General features: G+C 46.6%; 1 protein-coding gene, 1 long non-coding RNA gene and 1 pseudogene across 10 annotated transcripts in view; 1 reads left to right on the top strand and 2 right to left on the bottom strand.

The window, feature by feature from the left end:
* Positions 1-521: 521 nt before the first annotated feature.
* Positions 522-21,476, top strand: part of PPP2R5C (protein phosphatase 2 regulatory subunit B'gamma) — a 133,119-nt gene continuing 112,164 nt past the window's right edge. For 2 of the 6 annotated variants that reach the window (XM_082451075.1, XM_082451077.1), the window contains exons 1-3: positions 531-713; positions 1,664-1,729; positions 15,865-16,027. In XM_082451075.1, coding sequence (XP_082307201.1) covers positions 687-713; positions 1,664-1,729; positions 15,865-16,027 — 256 coding nt within the window. In that variant the 5' untranslated portion in view covers positions 531-686. Of the gene's footprint in view, positions 714-1,015; positions 1,219-1,663; positions 1,730-15,864; positions 16,028-21,476 lie in introns of all 6 variants that reach the window. The other 4 variants (XM_082451072.1, XM_082451074.1, XM_082451066.1 and 1 more) reach the window with 4 other exon arrangements.
* Positions 3,456-21,476, bottom strand: part of LOC309655686 — a 40,830-nt gene continuing 22,809 nt past the window's right edge. The window contains exons 2-5 of one of the 3 annotated variants that reach the window (XR_014260934.1): positions 16,782-16,928; positions 14,397-14,648; positions 13,514-13,715; positions 3,456-5,736 (exon numbers count right to left, since the gene is read on the bottom strand). This is a non-coding gene — a long non-coding RNA (uncharacterized lncRNA). The remainder of the gene's footprint in view (positions 5,737-13,513; positions 13,716-14,396; positions 14,649-16,781; positions 16,929-21,476) is intronic. The other 2 variants (XR_014260935.1, XR_014260936.1) reach the window with 2 other exon arrangements.
* LOC309655603 (ATP synthase subunit g, mitochondrial pseudogene) lies at positions 5,732-12,887 on the bottom strand (annotated as a pseudogene). Its single transcript has 2 exons — positions 12,873-12,887; positions 5,732-10,557 (listed from the first exon to the last, which is right to left on the bottom strand). The product of its transcript is annotated as an ATP synthase subunit g, mitochondrial pseudogene (transcript).

Genomic DNA, 21,476 nt, shown 5'->3' with positions numbered 1-21,476 from the left:
CGGCTGCAGAAGTTGTAGCCATCCGTTTCAAACGTGCCTGTTCCACGCCTCACTTGCCCCCTGCTCTCTCCGTCCCGAACCTCCACAGCGGTCCGCGGTCTGTCGCCTTAGTTTGCAGCTCCAGGCTCCCTCCCACAACTCGGCTCGGCTCACCCGGCCGCCGCCGCCCCGCCTGAGACCGAGTCTAGCCGGAACGCGGCACTGGAGACGAGGCCGCGCAGGGGCGGGGACACAGGAGAGCGTTAGGGCACGTGAGGGCGCCTCGGCCAATGGCGGGGCGCCTGGAGGGCGGTGGGGCGGGGCCGGCGCGGGGGCGGTGCGGGCGGTTCAGAGGCGGGACCGCGCGCTAGGGGCGGGAAGGGGCGGGGCAGAGGGCTGGGGGGAGGGGGGAGGGGAGAAGAGGGCCGGGCCGGGGGAGGGGCGGAGAGCCGCCGCCGCCGCCGCCGCCGCCGCCGCCGCCGCCGCCGCCGCCGCCGCCGCCGCCGCCGCCGCCGCCCGCCGCCCACCCCGCCGCCGCCGCCGCCGCCGCCGCCGCGAGCCTGGGAAAGGGGAACCGTGAGCGAGCGAACGACTCAGTCCCCGGGCGGCGGCGGCGGCGGCGGCCGGGGGGGCGCGACGGCCGGGGCGGGGGAGCTGCTGCTGCGGGGGGCCGGCGGCGGGAGCGGCGGCGGTGGTCCGCACCAGCCATGCCGAATAAAAACAAGAAGGAGAAAGTGAGTCGGGTCCCGGGCCGCTGGACGGGCCGGGCGGGGAGGGCAAGGGACCGCGCGGAGGGCGGCGGGGAACTGCCCGGGAGCGGGGCCCGGCGGGGCTCAGGGGTCCTGCGAGCGCGGGGGCGCCCTCTGCCCGCTCCCGGGGTGGGGGCGGGGGGCGGCGGGTCGCTCCGGGGCCGCAGAGCCCAGGCCGGGACGGGGGTCCTGATGGCCCTGGTGGCGGCCGAGGTGGGGGGCGGCGTGGGTGTCCGCCCCGGGGCAGCTCGCGCGGTGGGCGTGAGGTGACAGGTGGGGCCGCGCAGGTGGTTGACCCAGCCTCGCAGACGCCTGGGCAGGGGCTCCAGGGGTGAGGGTGCAGGCGCCTATCAGGGACCCCCGTCCGGGGAGATGGGCAGCGAACGGACGCCGCTTAAGGCTTAGGAAGAATCGTCTGCCTTCCGGAGGGACGCTCTGGGGCTCTGAAATACTATTATTATCTTGGGTGGCGGCGGCGGCGGCGATGCATGTGAGTGTGCTGCGTTTGCATCTGGGCGGGGGGTGGGGGGGTATGTTTTTGCTTCAGGTGGAGCTCTGTAGCGTTTCAGAATCACCCCAGAAATCCTCGCTCCCAGGGTTTAGGGTGGGAAGGAAAAAAAGGGATGTTGTGTGGATCTTTCAAGATGCTGAGAGCACTGTATAAATGTGGGTTTACCTGTTTCTGCTTAAAGTTGTCAGTGCCAGATAATGCAGACGAAGAAAACAAGGAGAATCTGAATTTGGGTGGGTGGGTGCCGCATCACAATATTGTATCTCTAAACCATATGATGTAGAATTTCTTGATGGTATTGATTAAAACTATCAAAAGTCATTGTTAAATTGTATAAATATTTGTAAAACTGCATTTTGGTTTATCTGATGTTTAGCAGTCTAAAAATTGAGAAGCCTAATTGATTCTGCTTGATGTTTCCCAGGAATCACCAAAAGCAGGGAAAAGTGGAAAAAGTTCAAAAGAAGGACAAGACATAATAGAATCAGAGGTAACTATTCTTAAATATTCACTTTCCATTTTTTCATGAATACCTTTTAACTTAGGGTAGAAAAAATGAGGGTGAGAAAACCTAAAATGTTTTCTTCTAAAATGTTTCCCTGTATGAGATATTTTTCTAGTGTCTTTCATAATCCTCCATTTTAGTTATTTGGGTTTGTATTATTCGTCTTTGGGGAAATATGAATGTTTTAATGAAAGTTGTGCGTATCCGTGCAGCTGGTATTTTTAAGTTCATCCCCCACCCCCCAATCTCAAATCTAGCAGCCCTCCTGTGGAGACTGGTTTCAGGGGCTCTCTCATACTGGAGTTGTTCAAGTTCCTATTAGTTTTCCCATCCTCCCTCTTCCTTTACAAGGGGCCGGGTCTGTCTCTCAGCAGCTCAACCTCCTTCTCCTGTCACCCTTGCTTTCTTGGATGCAGTCTCTGCTGCTCATGCCCTGTGCTTTTCTCTGTTGATGTCGGATCCCCTTAGCCTCTTTCTCCAACAGTGTTGGTATATTTTGGTTTATCTAGTTTTGCTATTTTTGTACAATCTTTTATCATCTTTCACATTTTTTTTCTTTGTCTGTAGTGGCCAATTCTGACCACTTTTGCTTCTTGCCTTTGGGCTCATTGAGGAAACAGCTGGCACGCTCCATGAGGATTGTGTCTACCTGGTGGGATTGTGCTTTGATAGCATTTGCAGAGCCAGCACTTGGCTTTGCCTTTTCTTCCCTGTGACTAGTTGTTGAACTGGAGCACCTTGGGCTACGGGTCCAGGAGCTGCATGGACCCAGGCAGAGCTAATAGGCCCTTCTGAATCACTGGTAGCAGAGAAGCTGCTTAATTTGGTGTCATAGTTCTCCAGAGCTGGATTGTTGAAGTCCTTAGTCTTATCACAGATGACAGTAATTTACAAGTGTCAGACCCTTTCCTATAAGCCAAATTAGAATAGAGTTCAATTCTGTCTGGCAAATAAGTTAACGGACCATTATCTGCAGTAGCCTTTTTTTTTTTTTTTTTTTAAGCCCCAGGTTATCTTTTCCTTATCATTTGGTACATTCTAAGCCTCCCTCCTCTTCAGAAGGTGGTTTATTCCAGCTCATCTGTTGCCCTCCCCAAAGCAAAAAACAGAAATCCGAAAGGCTCCTTAAATATCAATATTTTTGTGCCAATCTTTCCCTGCCCTTTCTTTATAGCAGGCAATCAAGTTTTACTGTGGCATTCTTGCATTTGACTTGATTACTTCCCTGTCACTCTTTTGACTAAATTGATTTAAATGAAATTTAGTTGCTGCGCAAGGGAGTATGCCTTTTCTTTTCCCTTTTTTGGTTTATTGATCTTGCATTAAAACTGCTTAGACTTCCTAGTGCTCCCCCAAACCTTTCTTGCTCACATACCTGTCTCTCACTGTTCGTGTCACACACACAAAAATCAGTGTGTATGTTTCATTTATTCCTGTTTTAGTGGAAAGAACCTGGCTGTAAGGATGGGAAAATGTTAAGTTTGAATCTGAAGAAAACCTCTCAGTAACTCAAAGATACCAAAGCCACTGATAAGTAAAATGTGTGTTTAAGGTGGATTGGGTTCTTAGACGGTCAGTTGCTTAAGATTCTTGAGGTGTGGTCTGCAGTGTCTTGAGTGTGATGCCCCACTTGTCTTTTTGTATTTTTTCTAGCGCTACTGTCTAAGAGCTGGAGCTACAGAGCTTGAAATTACCACTGAAAAATACTGAAATGTTGGGCCCTTCACTACTTCCTCCTAAGGATCCCAGAGGCAACATGGCATATTAACATGACAGTTGGCAGATCACTATGTATATTTTGCAGGAGCACAAATCGAGGCATTTCCGTTCCTCTGAACTTGGAGTTGACCATTGCTTTTCCATTGCTGTCTCTCCCACCTCAGTGTTCCTCTCTGTTCTTCATTTCTAGTCCCACCCCCTTACCAAGTGTGATGGGCTCACGCAGGTGAATTAGACCATTACACACACTCTCTTCCTCTCCTGTCTGCTGATACTACTCTGAACTCGAATATTTTAACCTGAACCGTTCACATAGGTCTGCAGTTCCTACGCTGCTTTTCACACCTTTCTGATGTCACGTCACCTTCACAGTCAGCGTTGGCTCAGGTTACCCTGTGGACACCCCTCTGTTAGGACAGTTAGCACATCCAGGGCTGCCCAGCCCGAGAGGTGCAGAGCAGGTGCTCGTCCGGGGCAGAGAAGTAATCCCAACAGAGAAAACGTTAAAGAACTTGGCCTGCGGTTGACTTAATTAATACACCACTTCAAGTGTGGGGAAGGTCCTTATACAGAAGTCCTGGCCGGTGATAATCTGGCCTCAAGGAAAACAAAGGGGCAGGTGGCTAACATTGCAGACCACTTTGTGGTTAGAACACGGGGACATGTGATGGCGTGGGTTTTTAGCAAGAAGTCCTGCAGTAAAGGATAGAGTGCTTCAGCCAGGGGCTTAGTGAATAAAATGCTGACTCCTGATGGCCATAAACGATGGCACCTAACTTCTGTGGCCCTATTTCCTCATCCCTAAAACGACTTGGTGAGTTTCAGGTTCGGCCATGTTGAAGTATATGGGATAGATTAGGCGTGACCTCTCTTGAAAGTTTTCCCTGCAAGATATCTGGCAGGATGTGTCTTCCCGTGTAACAGAATACCATTAAAAGTCGTAACTGCTGCCGCGCAACTTTTGTCTTTTGGTAGAAACTCCTATTTCTTGAACGATGTGTATTGGAACATCTTTCTTTGCCTTTTTTCTCTTTCAAATAGAATGTTTAATGTTTGATTTGCTTATCCATACGTGTCCTGGGAATCAGTTTCCACCCAATACATCCTGCCGGTTTATTTCATAGCACACTTTTAGGGAGTGAGGATGCAAATGGGCTCACAGGTAACTTGACCTTGGAAAACTGTGGAGAGGGAACTCATCTTTGAGCAGCTGTTCTCAGTGCAACATTCAAATCTGTAGAAACATAGCTAGGCTCATTGGATGAACATTTAGAATCCTAGTAAATTGCTCAGAGATTCCTAAAGTCCATTTTAGAGGATCAGACCATGCAACCGTGGTTTTTGATATCATTATTTTAATTTGTGTACTGTGTCCAAAGTTACATTTTAAGAAGTGTTCGTGCTTTTTGTAAATTGATTCGTTGTAAGCACATTAAAGGTCGTTCGAGTGTTGTTCTCCAGTTGTGTATCTTACTTATCCTGCTTCAGCTTAGTTTTGTTTGAAAGTCTCTACAGCAACTCTTACATAATATCTGTTGCTGAAAGGAAAGCTGAACAATCCTCTCTCCAGCTTGTTAGCTTATTTTGACCCCTTCCATCTTTAGTAATAACTTTTCTTTCTCTTGATGACCTGTCCGTTTACATTCCCCTGCCCCTGGCCCCCAGGGTTCCGGAGACAGGGAGCCAGGCTTGCTGGGGTCTCATCAGTGTCGGTGGTGGAGCTGTGTCTTAGAAATTTAAACTGAAATTTTAGAAATATTTATTAATTCATCTAGTAATAACAGTAACACCCGTTACATGTTAACGGGAATAACGTTTTTATGAAAGACTCCTTTCCATGAAACATTTTTTGACTCTCCACTCACGTGACTCTGTAGCAGGCGTTTTAAGCTGAGTGAGTGGGAGGAGGACGAGGAAGTGGTGTTGCTGTGTGGGTTTTCTGGGGAGGCGGCCGTGACTGTCCCCTCCCAAGAAGAGAGTCCCCGACTCCTGTCCCCAAACACCAAAAGCCTCTGTCTGGAGGCTGAATTCTGAGCTCAGGCTCTCACTGGGGACCTCCCGTGCCGCTTTTTCCATCATTCTCTCCCCGACTTTTTCCAATACAACCCTAAACTGGACTCCGGTGAAACGCAGAGAGGACTCAAAGGAATAGTACTTTAAAAACTTTTTTGATGGGACTTCCCTGGCGGTCCAGTGGTTGACTCCGCGCTTCCACTGCGCGGGGTACAGGTTCGATCCCTGGTCGGGGAACTAAGATCCCACATGCCACGCAGCTAAAAAAAAAAAAAAACCTTTTTTGAAATTCTTACGTAATTATTTTATAGGAAATGGGAGTTCCCTGCTTTTAATTGCCACCCTTCCAGTCAGTCCGCATCATCTTTGCTTAGAGCCCCGGTGTTCAGGAAGGATGGCTCTGCAGAGGACAGTCAGCTGCTGACTGGAAGAACTTGGGGTCCGGAGGTGCCGCGTGCTCACCGTCCTCAGGGGAGTGAGGCTTCCCTGAGCCTTCCCCTCTCTGGCGCCCACTCCTGCCCCGCGCTACACGCTGGACGCTTGGTAGGCCCTGAGTGTCTCCCACGGGTGACACCGCTGCCCTTGAGCGGCCGCCCACCCTCAGCACCGTGGCCAGGTGTTCCCTGTGGGGCTGCCCTGTGGTCCTGTGCATGTCCCCAGCATCCTTGGTCAGCCCCACGAGATGCCAGTAGCTCCCCGTCCCCTCCAGTGGTGACAAGCAAAAGTGCCTCTCGACGTTGCCCAGTGTCTCCTGGAGGGCAAGATGGCCCCGTGTTGCAACCACTGCTCCAGAAGGATCCCTCCACAGAGCATGTACATTTGCTTGCGAATCGTGCCTGGCACGTGTTCGTGAGAAGAGCAGTGCAGCTGAAACAAAAGAGACGTCAGAATTCATGAGGGTCCCAAAGAGCTCTGAGCTAGGTGGGCTGTAGCTTTCCGGTGTTTTTCATATTAGAAACTAAAATTGAAAATTTTTAAATATGCATTAATTCATCTAATAATAACAACACACCCATTACACGTTAACATAAATAGTGTCTTTTTATGAGAAAACTATTTACAAAAGTTCACTGAAAAAAATGGCATTGCTCTGTATTTTTGCAAATCTCTTTAATGTCTGGCTTAATAGAAGACAGCTGGCCTCTCAGGTCTGTGCCTGCATTCAGTCTGTTTTGATACCACATGTCTGGTAGCCTGTGAAAAATCAACATAACGATGGTTATAAAGGCAAAGCGTGTCTTAGTGTTATCATAAAAATAGTAGATCCCAGAAGGGGCCTAAGGGACCCCACTTTGAGAACTGTTGTAGAATACGTTTTCCCATCCTCTTTCTTGCTTATCTGAATTCTTTCATCTTTTTAGCTCCAACTCAAGTTCATTTTTTCTAAAATTTAGAGGAAGGTTTTTCTCACCATCTTGGAGCGTATTTTTTCCATGTTTTCAGTTTGAATAGCAATTATTTGCTGCACCAATTATTTATTACGTATAGTGCCTTGGACAACTTTTATTTACCTGTGATTTGCCTCCCTAACTAGACCGAGACCTTGAGGACAGCACTTTAACTTGATTCGTCTTTGCACTAATATGCCGTACATATTAGGGCCTGGTGTCAAGAGGTATTTGTTGGTTGATTTTGAAAGTGCTCAGGAAGAAGGAGAGCTTCAAGTCAATCAGCTTGCTGGGTTTTTTTCTGATACTGTAAATTTGAAAGAAAAAAAAATCTCTCTTGTTAAGAGGCTTATTGCTTTATCACCTCTTCGATCCTCTAAGGGAATTTTAATGCAGAATTTTCATTCAGTGTAATTTGTTTCAAATAAATAGCATTATACCAAAGCAGAAGATTATAGTACTAGGTCTTTTCCTAATGTTTCTAATTTTTTTTGTAAAATTTTAAGAAGAGTACAGTTGACCCTTGGATAACGTGGGGATTAGGGGTGCCAACCGTTTGCACAGTCAAACATCCCAGTAGAACTTAGAGTTGGTCCTTCATATCCATGGTTCCTCCGTATCTGTGGTTCTACATCCAGGGATTCAACTAACCTCGGACCATGTAGTACTGTACTACGTATTTAGTGAAAAAAATCCACGTCTCAGTGGACCCATGCAGTTCAAACCTATGCTGGTTAAGGGTCAACTGTATTTTATTTTTGTTTTTCGTTTGCTTTTACGTACCACCAGAGGTCAGTGGTAAAAAGCATAGTGTCATAAGACTTATTCTAATTAAAGTATTTCAAAATAGGGTGTCCATGTAAATACAAGGTTTCCATATGATCTTTGGTACTTTATCTTTTTTCTTTTTTTAATATTTATTTATTTATTTATTTGGCTGCATCGGGTCTTAGTTGTGGCCTGCGGGCTCTCTAGTTGTGGCCCGTGGGTCCAGAGAGCATGGGCTTAGTTGCTCCGCGGCATGAGGGATCTCAGTTCCCCGACCAGGGATCAAACCTGCGTCTCCTGCATTGGAAGGTGGATTCTTAATGACTGGACCACCAGGGAAGTCCCTGTCTTTCTTATTTTAATTTTATTTTGGGAGTATTTCTCAGCAGAACATAATACATATTTGTAAGTTGTGTGTGTATGTACACACACAGAAATATGTGTGTGTGTGTGTGTGTGTGTGTATATATATATATATATATATATATACATACACATACATACATAGAGAGAGAGAGAAAGGTTTGTTTTGAGCGTCTCTCGTCCTGTGCAAGCACTGGTAAGATAAAGAGTATGCTATTGTCCTTACTCGTGAAGCACTGTTTTCTGTTACTTGTGAAGTGTCACATCTGTTGAGCTTGGACATTCAGGAGACTTGGGAGTAACTTGGCCGCCCCAGTCAGTCACACTTGCAGCCGCTGAATAGATGGGGCAAGATGGAGCACATTCTTGTAAAGAGCCACCTGGAGCTTTGGGTGAGGAAATCAGATGTTTGAAAGCATCTAAGCAAACACAGGATCGCCATTAAATTGTGGAGTTCCTGAGTGCATGTTGGATGTGGCGTGTGTGTAGTAGGTAAAGCTGGAAGATCAGATCAGTCAGTATCTGTCGCTCCTAAATAAAAGCTCCGTTACATGATGCGTAATTCTAGAAAGAGTCCTTCAAGCGACTTATGTGAAATCATGTAAAGTGTTCCAGTTCGTGGAAGCAGCTCCGAGCGAATGCAAGCCTGGAGCCCTGCCCCACAGTGGTGGCAAGGTTTCCACCTGCGTGTGGGGAGCTGGGAGAGTCAGTCTGCACCAGCATGTCATGGGGACATTTTCCTAAGTCACAGGGAAAATTCCTCTGAAAGATCGCAACTCGAGAACGTCTTCAGTGTTTCCTTGAATGCTGAGCACCTGCCCAGGTCAGGGAGTGATGCCGTCTGGTTTGGCCCAGCATTTTGGTAACAGCCTTGCGTCTTGCTGTCAGTCTGTCATGTGGAGCGGAGACTCCTGGGCCCTGCTTCTCCCTCAGGTTTGAGAGCAGCTGCTGCTGGGAAGGGCTGCTTCCCAAACGCCAGCGACAGTGTCATCTTCGTTTTCTCCACCTGGGGGAGTGAGAGAACCGGCCTAGAAATTTAACTCTCCAAGAGGGGGAGGAAGAAAAGCTTTGTTAGCTGGAAGACTGCGTTTTCCTTTATCATAAGTGTTTTTTAAAGATGAACTTGAGCATGACTCTAACGGGGCGTTAGCTCCCACCTAAAGCTGGTTTTGCGCAGTGGCTACCTGGCGGCTCTGAGGTGCTGGACCTGCGCCATCCAAGAGGTTAGCCTTTAGCCACACGTGGCTGTCTAAGTTAATGAAAAATACATTAGATTGAGAAATTCAGCTCCTCAGTCACGCTAGCCACATTTCAAGTGCCCAGTGGCCACCTGTGGCCAATGGCTCCCCTGCTGGACAGCAGATAGGGAGCATTTCCCACTTCGCAGAAAGTTCTACTGGACAGAGCTGCCTTAGACCCTAGCAGTAGCTTCCAAAATAACTCTAATGTGAGCGCATTGAACTTAACTTTGTTAGCTATCACTCTTCTTCATATGAAATACCAAATTTAAGATTAAATTGAGAAAAGAAGACATATAAATTGGCAAAAGAGAAGGAAATGGGTAAAATAGGGTGAAGAGGCAGGTGAGAAGGGGCTTTGGTGGTGAGGTGGGAAGGAGGCCCTGCTTACCACTTGGTCCAGGACCCGCCTACGTTCTAAAGACCCGCACCGGAAACTCAGAGGAGGCCACGGCAGTCCCCACAGGAGTGGACCCAGAGAGGCCCCAGGGACACAGGCACCTTGTCTGCTTCTCATCTTTCTTTTTAGATATCTATCTTTATGGGGGGGGGGGTCAGAACACACATGGTTTAAAAAAGAAAATAGTGCAAAGTCTGTACTTTCCCATTTCACTTGATCCACTCTGAGCCCTGCATCACAGAGCAAACCTCTCTGGACTGTTCTGGTTTGATCCGGATCGCACCGGAAGCAGTACGGTGTGGTCAGAGGGAGAGGCTGGGCTCTGTAGTGGGAGGGAACGTTCTCTCTCCCAGAGTCATCTTCCTCCCTTCATCTGGCCTTTCTCCTTCTCCCTCCCTCCCTCCCTCCCTTCCTTCCTTCCTTTCTTTCCTCCCTCCCTCCCTGACTTCATTCCCTCCTTCCTTCCTTCCTTCATTCCTTTTTTTTTTTTTTTTGACACATTGCCTTATTTTATTCAAACACCAGTCTGCTCACACATGGTCCAAGAACACCGAAATAATAAAGCAAATATAATCACATGTGAAAGATTGGTCTTCAAGCATCATAGCCAATGATGCCACGCTTGCCTGTGATCTCGCCGGCATGAAACCACGTCCACACCTCAGTGGCCACCAAACCATTCAGCAGAGCTTCCTTAACTGTGAGCTGTTTGAAGCTACTGGTTTGAGCTCCACTGACAATTTTTTTCAAGCTCTGAATAGCTGTAGGGATCTCAGCAGGGGTTGGAGGGACCAGCTCAACCTTGGCATAGTGCCAAAGTATGGCCCGTCGAGGCTTCAAGTAAGTCATAGCAGTGTCAACCAGCGCTGGGGCCTTCTCCGCGAGGTTATGGACAAACTGGGCTGTGGTTCTAGGACGGAAAGTCTGTCACCCCGACTGGCCGGCTGAATGGCCATTCCCTTTCACGTTGCAGGCTTCCCTTCGGTAGATTCACTCACTCATAGTCATCCAGCAGGTACGTTCTGAGGTCCTACTATGTGCTGAGCGCCATCGCAGGTGCTGGGGATTCAGCATGGGACACAGCAGGGCCCCTGCCCTCAAGCAGTTTGCTTTCGGTGAGTGCTGTGTGCACTCGTGTTTCCTGTTTCTCCACATCCTCCCTAACACTTGTTTTCCTTTTTTTTTTTTTAAATTATAGCCACCCTAGTGGGTGTGAAGTGTTATGTCATCGTGGTTTTCATTTGCATTTGCCTAATGGCTAAAGATCTTGAGCATCTTTTCATGTGCTTATTGGCCATTTGTATATCTTCAGAGAAATGTCTGTTCAAGTTCTTTGCCAGGTTTTTTTTTCCCCCCCGGATGCATTGGGTTTTTGGTGCTGCACACGGGCTTTCTCTAGTTGTGGCAAGTGGGGGCTACTCTTCGTTGCGGTGCGCGGGCTTCTCATTGCGGTGGCTTCTCTTGTTGCGGAGCATGGGCTCTAGAGCACAGGCTCAGTAGTTGTGGCGCATGGGCTTACTTGCTCCACGGCATGTGGGATCTTCCCGGACCAGGGCTCAAACCCGTGTCCCCTGCATTGGCAGGCGGATTCTTAACCACTGCGCCACCAGGGAAGCCCCCTTTGCCAGTTTTTTAAATGGGTGTTTGTCTTTCTGTTGTTGGAGTTCTTAACTCAGGCATACCTTGTTTTATTGTGCTTCACTTTGTTGTACTTTGCAGATACTGTTTTTTTTTTATAAATTGAAGGTTTGTGACAACCCTGTGTTGTCAGATGATGGTTGGCATTTTTTCAGCAATAAAGTATTTTTTAATTAAGGTGTGTACATTTTTTTAGACGTAATGCTGTTGCACACTTAATAGACTACAGTGTAGTGTAAACATAACTTTTATATGCCCTAGGAAACCAAACACTTCATGTGACTAGCTTTATTGTGATGTTTGCTTTATTGCAGTGGTCTGGAGCAGGACCTGGAATTTCTCCAGTATCTCTGATATTGCCTGTATATTTTGGGTACTAGACCCTTATTACAAAACTTGCAGATACTTTCTCCCATTCCATGGATTGTCTTTTCACTTTCTTAATAAAAAGTGTCTTTTGTGTCTTTTTGATGCACAAAAGTTTTACATTTTTATTAAGTCCAATTTATGTTTTTTCTTTTGTTGCTTGTGCTTCTGGTGTTATATCTAAGAAACCACTGTCAAATCCAAGGTCATGAAGATTTACCTCTGTATTCTCTTAAGAGTTTTATGGTTTTAGCTTTTATATTTAGGTCGTGAATATGACTGGTCATTGATCCGTTTTGAGTTAATTTTTGTGTTTGTGTGAGGTAGGGATTCCCTCCCCCCCCATTTCATTCTTTTGCACGTGGTTATCCAGCTGTCCCAGCGTCATTGGTTGAAGAGACTGTTCTTTTCCCATTGAGTGGTCTTGGCTCTTAATTCTGTTCCATCCATCTATCTGCATGTCTGTCCTTACGCCACTACCACACTGCTTTGATGGAAAGGCATGCCGCTATGGGGTTTCAGCTACTGGTTAGTGTGATACACATAAAGCAGCCGTGGAGGGGGCAGGAGATGCGCGAGTTCCGACTCCTCGCCTCGTTCGTATGGAATCGCCACCCGGGTGCCGCAGCCGCAGCCCCTTCACAGTTGGGCTTATTTCTACCCATTTTCCCTGCCACATCGGTGACTTGTCCCACCATCCGCCATCTGCGGGCGCCCGGGTTCCCAGAGTCACCCCCCTCCCCCCGCTGCCCACGCGCCTCCGCTTCCGCGTCTTGACCTCCTGTCTAGACAACCAGAAAAGCCTTCTTGTGGGCCCTTCGGCTTCCACACCTGAGCCTGAGGGCCTTTTTAAAAGGGAAAGCTGGGCTTCCCTGGTGGCGCAGTGGTTGAGAATCTGCCTGCCAATGAAGGGGAAAACGGTGTTCGAGCCCTGGTCCGGGAAGATCCCACATGCCGCGGAGCAACTAAGCCCGTGAGCCACAATTACTGAGCCTGCGCGTCTGGAGCCTGTGCTCCGCAACAAGAGAGGCCGCGATAGTGAGAGGCCCGCGCACCGCGATGAAGAGTGTCCCCCGCTTGCTACAACTAGAGAAAGCCCTCGCACAGAGACGAAGACCCAACACAGCCATAAATAAATAAATAAAAATTTTTTTAAAAAATAGAAACGTGTGGTCTATCCAGCCAATGGAATATTAAAAAAAAAAAAAAAAAAGCTTTTTGTGTCATCGCCCCACCCGAACGCTCTCCATGGCTTCCAGCCCCTTCAGATAGAGTGGGGCTCCTTAACCTGGGCGCCTGGGGCCTCGCCTGCACGGGGGCTCTCGGTGCCGCGCACGCACGCACACGCACACACACGCACATACACACGTGCGCGCGCGCCCACACGTAGAGCTCCTCCCCTGCGGGTCTTCACACGTCCTCAGAGCAGCGCTTCGACCTCGCAGGCGCCTCAGCCTGCTGTCCGGGCCCGGGCAGCCCCGTGTCCCTCAGGGAACCGGCCCGCACGCTGTCAGAGCCGGACAGCACCACCCGCACCCCCAGCTACGGTCCCTGTGCGGGGGCGTCCCCTCGGGGGGGGCAGAGGGACGGAGTTACAGCCGAGGGGGCCGGGAGCGACGCCTGGGCAGCGGGGAGGGCCTCGCCAGGACCTGAGCGTGGAGAGCGGGCCGCCAGGCCCAGCCCGAGCGGGGAGGCGGTGACCGCGGTTGCGGGAGTTTGGAGACAGCCCTTAAGCTGGACGGGGTGACGGAGCCAGGTTTTCGTTGCTAGACGCTCACTCTGCCCGTCCCGAGGAGGGCACTCTGGAGGGAGGCCAGAGGGAGAGGCGGCAGGTGCTCGGGTACCTGTGTGTTGTCCCGGACCTTGGAAGCCTTACCTCAGCGTGTCCCCTGCGGTGGCTGCCGATACCCCTGGACTGGGTCTGCTCTGTGTACTGGCCAGGTCACCCAGTCCTAGTGCTAAAAGCTTTGTTCGGTAAGACGCACGGTCCATTGTCCTGTCTGCGTAGGAGCAGCGGTGGAGCTCCTTTTGCTCATGTTTGTACCCAGCTGTTTGTCACGGTCATTATGTGTATAGCACTGGATTCGGCATTACAGGAGAATAAAAAGGAGACAGAGTTTAATGTGCAGGACGTGTGTGTATGTAACAACATTGGAAACGAGTACGTCTCCTAGGAGGGGCTGTTTGCGACTGTGGAGTAACCGCTCGGGCTTTCTGGGGGCATCTGGAGAAAGCTGTGCAGGATGGTTTTAACTTGGGGAATTCCGTGGAGGAGGAGAGTTATGGACGGTGTCTGTAAGGAAGAAAGACCCATGCTCTCCTGATAGGTGGAAAGAATGACAAACATCATTTGGGCTCAGAGCCCAAGAAAGCACATTTCGAGGAAGGAACTGTTGGCTGTAGGAGAAAAGGAAACCCAGGCCCTGGCTCACGGTTCAGAGTTCTGTCTGTGCGTGGCAGTATGGCATCTTGGAAAACTTTCCAGATATTCTTAAGCACCTTATTAAAAAATAAAGCAGCTCTTACTTCTTAGTAAAAATCCCATTCAAGGGTGAGAGCAAATAGTTGGGGGCTCAAGTCAGTGTGTCTCTTTGGCGCTGTGTAATGGGAAGGGGCTTGGCAGGTTCGTGTTTCTAGGACGAGTTTGATGGGCTTCTTATAAGAGCCTGTGTGCACATACAGAGCCCATCCTTGGGCAGACGGGGGTGTGTGGGAGGAGGAAGTGTGTTGCACAGAGAATCTTGACAGCGGACACTCACCTTTGTGGCTGTCACCGTCACTGCTGCGGCCGAGCCCAGCCAAGCTCCACAGGGCTCCTGGGCAAGCTCGACCCGTTAGCCTGCACGGACGACAGGGGACCCCCTGGCTCTGCTGCGCGTGCCCTCACACTCATCCACCGCCTCTACTTGAGTGTTTGCAATGCTGCTTCTCACCTTGCGTGGCAGCTGCACGTCGTGGGACAGCCTCGCTGTCACGGAGCAGTCTGGAGACGAGCCCACTGAATCTGGAGCCTGGAGACGAATGCAAGCAAAGAGGCTAGAAACAAGAGCATTTCCTGTTGCTCAAGAGGAAAGCGCCTTTCTGTAGCCTTTACTGGTTTTTGAGGGCTGAATGTGAGCAAACAGGGAAAGCTGTCATTTATAAGGTACTCAACTATACTAGTTTCTTGTTGGTGCTGTACAAATGACCACAAACTTCATGGCTTAAAAGAACACAAGCTCATTATCTTACAGTTCTGGAGGTCAGAAGTCTGAAATGGGCTGAAATTAAGGTGTCAGCCTGGCCAGTCCTTTCTGGAGGCTCTAGAGGAGAATCGTTTTCTGGCCTTTTCCAGCTTCTAGAGGCCACCTGCACTCCTTGGCTCAGGGCCCCTTCCTCTGTCATCAAAGCCAGCAGCGTAGCATCTTCCGTTCTCTGACCTCTGCTTCGTTGCCTCCTTGCCTCCTCTTGTCTCGCAAAGACGGTGTGATTACGTGGGGCCCTCCCTGATAACCCAGGATCGTCTGCCGTCCCAGGATCCTTAACCCCATCACACCTGCCAAGTCCCTTTTGCCAAGTAAGGAAACATATTCATAGGATCCAGGAATTAGGATGTGAACATCTTTGGAGGGTCACTATCATCAACCTATAAGTAAGAAGTTTGAAAGAAGATAGGGCAAATTAGGTGTATCTGTGAAGTCTCTTGAAATGTAGCATTGGTAGGGGTGGGATGTAGCCTCAAACTCCATCAACTATAAGGGGTTAAGTTGTTTACAGTAGTGTGAAAGAGATTATCCCAGAGCAAAACTTGCATTTTTAAAAAATTTTATTTATTTAATTTATTTATTTATTTATTTATGGCTGCATTGGGTCTTTGTTGCGGTGCGCGGGCTTTCTCTAACTGCAGCGAGCGGGGGCTGCTCTTTGTTGCGGTGTGCGGGCTTCTCATCGCGGTGGCTTCTCTTGTTGCGGAGCGCGGGCTCTAGGCGCGTGGGCTTTCAGTAGTTGTGGCACGTGGGCTCCGTAGTTGTGGCTCGTGGGCTCAGTTGCTCTGCGGCACGTGGGATCTTCCTGGACCAGGGCTCGAATCCGTGTCCCCTGTGTTGGCAGGCGGATTCTTAACCACTGTGCCACCAGGGAAGTCCAAAACTTGCATTTTTATGTGTATTTTTTGCCTATGCTAATTGTGCTATATAAAATACAACCATTTGACGTACTCATTTGTTTTTGTTTTCATTTTGGAAACAGATTCCCAGCAGGAAAAACAGCCTTGTTGCTGCCCCGTCTGCAGCATCTAGTAAAATAAAAGTGCCAGCCCCTCAGCCCGTAGTGAAGAAAGACAAACGGCAAAACTCTTCCAGGTTTAGCGCCAGCAATAATAGAGAACTTCAAAAACTACCATCTTTAAAAGGTAATTTTTATTATTCATCTTTCAAAAGTTAAAGTTTGCCCATTTAGGGGGAAGGAGTAACCTTTTGATAGTTTGCTAGTTTCTTGTACCTTTGCTGTGTTTAAATTCTGTAGGGTTATTTTTTTCTTCTTTATTCAGTTTTTTTAGATTGAATGTCACTAACTTAACCAACTAATATTTCAAATTCCGGAGCTATTTAAGATAAAAATGTGATCATGAGTACATTACAGGTACAAAACACTTTAAAAAAAAACACACACGCAGAGGAAAGACTTTAAATCTTTTCCTGTTAATTGTAATTAAGCTAGCCAATTTTCTTTTAAGGAATTCTCCTCTTTCATTTGTCTTAGAACTCCAGAAATTCAGAAAGGAGTAACTACAAGTAGAGTAATTGTAAAAACTGTGGTAGAAGCTCTTCCTTATTCTGGTGTTGGGGACGTGAGGACTCTGCGATAGTCCTTTATGGACTTTCTCCTTGTGAGTCATTTGGGGAGCACCTCTACCCAGGGTGTCCTACTTGAGACTAGTCAGGGAACAGTGCTCTCTGCTTCAGACTCCCCCCAAACAGCACAGCCACCCCTTTCCGTCTGAGGGTGTTCAGCCCCTAAAGTGCTCGTCTAGGAGATTTTGAAATACATAAAACCTTATTGAGGAAGTAGGGTAAGGACCCCAAAGTCAAATGTGAACCTCTGAACACTTTTATGTTTACTAAAATAGAAGACTAGTGTAGTGAAACATCAAACAATTTTCATACCTTCAATTCATAGCAGTGGGTCTTCTTCAGTTAATTTTCATCGTGTATGAACTTGGAGCAGGAAGCTTGTCATCTCTACAGGTGCATTCCGGCGCCTACCGCACTGCAGGGCAGAGAGCCAGAGCTCAGTGCAGGTGTCCGGGATTGCTGGACAGGGGGAGGGGTAGATGGAGAGAGGGAGGGGTGGAGGGATGGAGTAGTGGATAGAGGGAGGGATTTATGGATTCATGGATGCATTTCTGGCCCCTCACTTGCTAGGAATCCAGGCTCTCCTCTCGCTGCGTTTTACAGAGCTTGTATCTGGCTTATATTTGGTTTAGCTTTGTAGTAGATAACATGCCTACTAGGTCATTTTTGAGGAGTCTCCCCCTCCCAGATAGTCGATACCTTTCTGATGCTATTTATTCATTCATCAGATACTGTGTGGAACACCCGGAAACTGGCCCTGCTCTAGGTTCGGGGGGACCACATCAAACAAAACCAAGGGCCTGCTCTGCTGGGGCCAGCACCTTCCCCCACCGGCCTGCTGTCACTCCTCCCCAGTGCCCTGAGGAGGCCCAGCAGGAACACTCAGATGTCTGGGCTGGAAAAGGCTTCCCGTAGCTATTGCTGAGCCTTCAGGGTCCAGGCCCTGTCCCTAGTGCCCATCAGGGATGTGCGCTGCCAGGCAGAGCCTGTACTTTCACTGTGCCCGGAAGGAGCACACCCACATATGCAGAATTTCACACTGGTCAAGGCGTGCCCCTCACTGGCCTTGTTTGGTGCATCTTTCTTGGCTGTTGCAAAATATTAGTGCCTCTGTATGCATGTTAAAGTAATTTTGTCTGGTTCAGGAAAAAAAAAGGAATTGATTGGAATTACATTAAAGATATATTAACTGGGGGAAGATTCATGTTTTTATGATACTCTTTTTCCATCTAGGAACCCGGTGCATCACCTCCATTTTTCGGGTCTTGTTTTCTGACTTTTTACAAGGTTTTATGATTTTCTTGGGATTCTTTACCTTTGCATTAAATTTATTCCTAAGTGCTTTATAGTTTTTGTCACTCTCGTCATGGGGTTATATTCTTTTCATTTCTACTTCTAGTTAGTTCTTACCAATCTAATGAAATGCTGTTGGTTTTTTAAATATTTTCTTATTCTGTCACCTTATAGAATTTTCTTATTGATCTTAGTAATTTTTTACTAGCATCTGCATATATAGTCCTATCATTTGTAACTAGATACTTTTATCTCTCTTCCAATATTTATACCAACACATACTGGTTGTTTTAATTTTATTATGCCATTAGCTAGGACCACTAACACAGAGATAACAGAGGTGAGAGCACGCCTCCCTGTTACCTCCCATTTTGGTGAAAGGCTTCAGCATTTCCTCGTTTCATGTGAAAATGGCCCTTGGTTTCTGGTAAATCGCCTTCACCCAGCCTGCTGCTTCTCCATGGTTCACATTTGCATGGCTCTTACCAGTACCACCCTGGCCGGTTGGTCTTGTGCTAGCACTGCTGCTGAATTTTATCAGGTGCCATATGATTTTTCTCAAGATGTTAATTTAATAATTGCTGTGTTGATAGATTTTCTGGTTTTGAGCTATCCTTGCATTACTGAGATAAACCTCAATATTGTCGCAGTATATTATAACTTTTCTATGTGCTGGGTTCACTTTATTAATTTTCGTTAATCTCTGCTTTCATATCTCCTGTGTGAAGCTGGGCCATAGTTTTCTTCCTTTTTTGTACTACTGTATTTTGTCAAATCTAAAATGTGTTGATACTGGTACTTCGTGATCTTTCCTGAGGATGGTCTGTACATTTTTATGCCACTCTCTCGTGCTGCCATCTGATGACAGGGATTGTAAAATGCACCCGATTTTAGCAAAAATCAAAAGTGGAATAACAGATGTATCTTACAGTACGTGACACAGGGTGAAAAGGGTGCTTTAGAACTCAGCTGGACCTAGTGCTTTGCTCAGTGATAAATCTGCAGATTCCTTCCACGTTAGGTCAGTTTAGAGTAGGTCACGTATTGACTGGTACACTGTGTTCTTTAATGAATCTTTTAATTTCTTTTACCTGTGTGGTGGTGATGTCTCCTTATGAGTTCATTTATTCTTTTGATTATTTTGTTTTCAATATATTTCACTTCCACTTTTATCTTAATTACTTATCCTGTTTTATTTTATTGTTTTCCTCATTTATTAAGTTAAATACAGAGTTCACTTAAAGCCATGTATTCCTCCGAGTATAATTTCAGCTCTATCCATAGGTTTTCTTTTCTTTTTTTTTTCAAATCATAACCTTTTTTTTTTTAAATTAATAGCTATTTTATTTATTTATTTATTTAATTTATTTTTGGCTGTGTTGGGTCTTTGTTTCGTGCGAGGGCTTTCTCTAGTTGCAGCAAGCGGGGGCCACTCTTCATCGCGGTGAGCAGGCCTTTCACTGTCGCGGCCCCTCCCGTTGCGGGGCACAGGCTCCAGACGCGCAGGCTCAGTAGTTGTGCCTCACGGGCCCAGTTGCTCCACGGTATGTGGGATCTTCCCAGACCAGGGCTCGAACCCGTGTCCCCTGCATTAGCAGGCAGATTCTCAACCACTGCGCCACCAGGGAAGCCCCTAGCCTTTTTTTAAGAGTTTTATTGAGGCGTAATTTACATACTGTAAAATTCACTAACTGTAATTGGAAATTTTGATTATTTCAATAAACATGTAGAGTTGTGCATCCATTACCACAATACAGTTTTAGAATATTTCCATCACCCATCCAAAAAATTACCTTATGCCCATTTGCCATCAATTCCCACCCCTATCCCCAGCTCCAGGCAACCACTGATCAGTTTTCTGCCTCTAAATTTGCCTTTTCAGGATATTTCGCATAAATGAAATCGGCAATATGTAGTCTTTTACATCTGACTCTTAGTATAATGTTTTTGAGGTTCATCTCCTTTGAGTAGTTTGTTTCTTTTTAATGCTGAATAATATTCTCTATTATATGAATATCCCACATTTTATTTATACGTTCAACAATTGATGGATATTTGAGTTGTTTTTTTAGTTATTACGTATAACGCTGCTCTGAACATTTGAATACAAGTCTTTGTTTGAACATATATTTTCATCTTTCTTGGGTAGATACCTAGGAGTGGAACTGCTGGCTTGTGGGGTAAGTTTATGTTTAGCTTTTTAAAAAACTGCTGAACTGTCTTCCAGACCATTTTAAGTTCCCACCAGCAATGTATGGGGTTCCAATGTTTCCACATTCTTGCTAACAATTGTTATCGTCTTTTTGATTATAGTCTTTCTTACGGGTGTGTACTGGTATCTATCTCCTTATGGTTTTAATTTGCATTTCCCTACTGGCTACAGATATTAAGCATCTTTTCATGTACCTGTTAGCCATTTGTATATTTTTTTTTGGCCACGCTGCATGGCGTGCAGGATTCAAGTTCCCCAACCAGAGATCGAACCCGGGCCCCCTGCAGTGGAAGCGTGGAGTCTTAACCATGGACCACCAGGGAAGTCCCTGTATATCTTTTTTGATGAAATGTCTATCAGATCTTTTGCCTATTTTTAAATTGCCTATCTTCTTATTGCCGAATTATGGCAATTCTTTATGTAATCTGGATATAAGTCCTTTATCAGGTATATTATTTACAAATATTTTCTCCCAGTTTGTGTCTTGACTTTTTACACTCTTTAATAGTGTCTTTGAAGCCCCAAAATTTTGAATTTTGATGAGGTCCAGTTTATCACATTTTTTCTTTTATAGATCTTGCTTTTGATGTTGTATCCAAGAACTTTGCCTAACTAAAGGTCACAAAGGTTTTTTTCCTGTGTTTTCTTCTAGAAGTTTTCCAGTTTTCTTATATTTAGGTCTGCGATCCATTTCAAGTTAATTTTTTGTGTAATGTGAGGTAGAAGTCTAAATTCATCTTTTTTGCACATGGATATCCAGTTGTCCCAGCACCATTTTTTGCAGAAGCTGTTGTTTCATGGAGTTTCCTTGGTATCCTTATCAAAAACCAATTGACCATAAATGTAAAGTTTAATTTCTGGACTCTCAGTTTTATCACATCAATCTATATGCCTGTTTTATGCCAGTACCACACTATCTCATTGTGGTATCTCACTGTTGTTTTAATTTGCACTTCTGTTATGAGGTCAGGTGCTTTTACAAATGTTTATTGTCCCTTTTCCATTGGACTGCCATTTTCTTAATTTTTTTTAAAGAGTTTTTATTCTGGATATGAACTCTCTGTTGGTTATATATGTGTTGCAAATACTTTGTTCCACTATAGTTTGGCTTTCATTTTAGCCATTCTGGTGAGCCGGTGTCAAAGTTAACTGATGATGAATGAAGTTAAACATCTCTTTGTAGGTTTATTGTCTGCTCAGATATATTATTTTGTGAAGTTCCGGTTTAAGTCTTTGGGCCCTTCTTTCTACTAGGTTGTAAGATTTTTTAAAAAACAGATTTGTAGGAGTTCAGATATAGGTCCTTTGTAGATATGGGAATTGCACATTTTCTTCTACTCTGTATCTTGAATTTTCACTCTCAAAGGCGTTAGCACTTTGAGAGTACTTTGATCTGTTTAATATATCTTTGCTTTCCACAGAGTAGTGAAGATGGTATCTTATGTCTTTTTTCCTAAAACTTTCTTTGACCTTTCGCACTGGACTGTACAGTCTATGTAGAG

Source organism: Balaenoptera physalus (genome assembly GCF_965194825.1).
Source record: "Balaenoptera physalus genome assembly, chromosome: 2".
Lineage (NCBI taxonomy): Eukaryota > Metazoa > Chordata > Mammalia > Artiodactyla > Balaenopteridae > Balaenoptera > Balaenoptera physalus.
The sequence above is the reverse complement of the archived record's forward strand: the minus strand, read 5'-3'. Positions and strand labels throughout refer to the sequence as shown.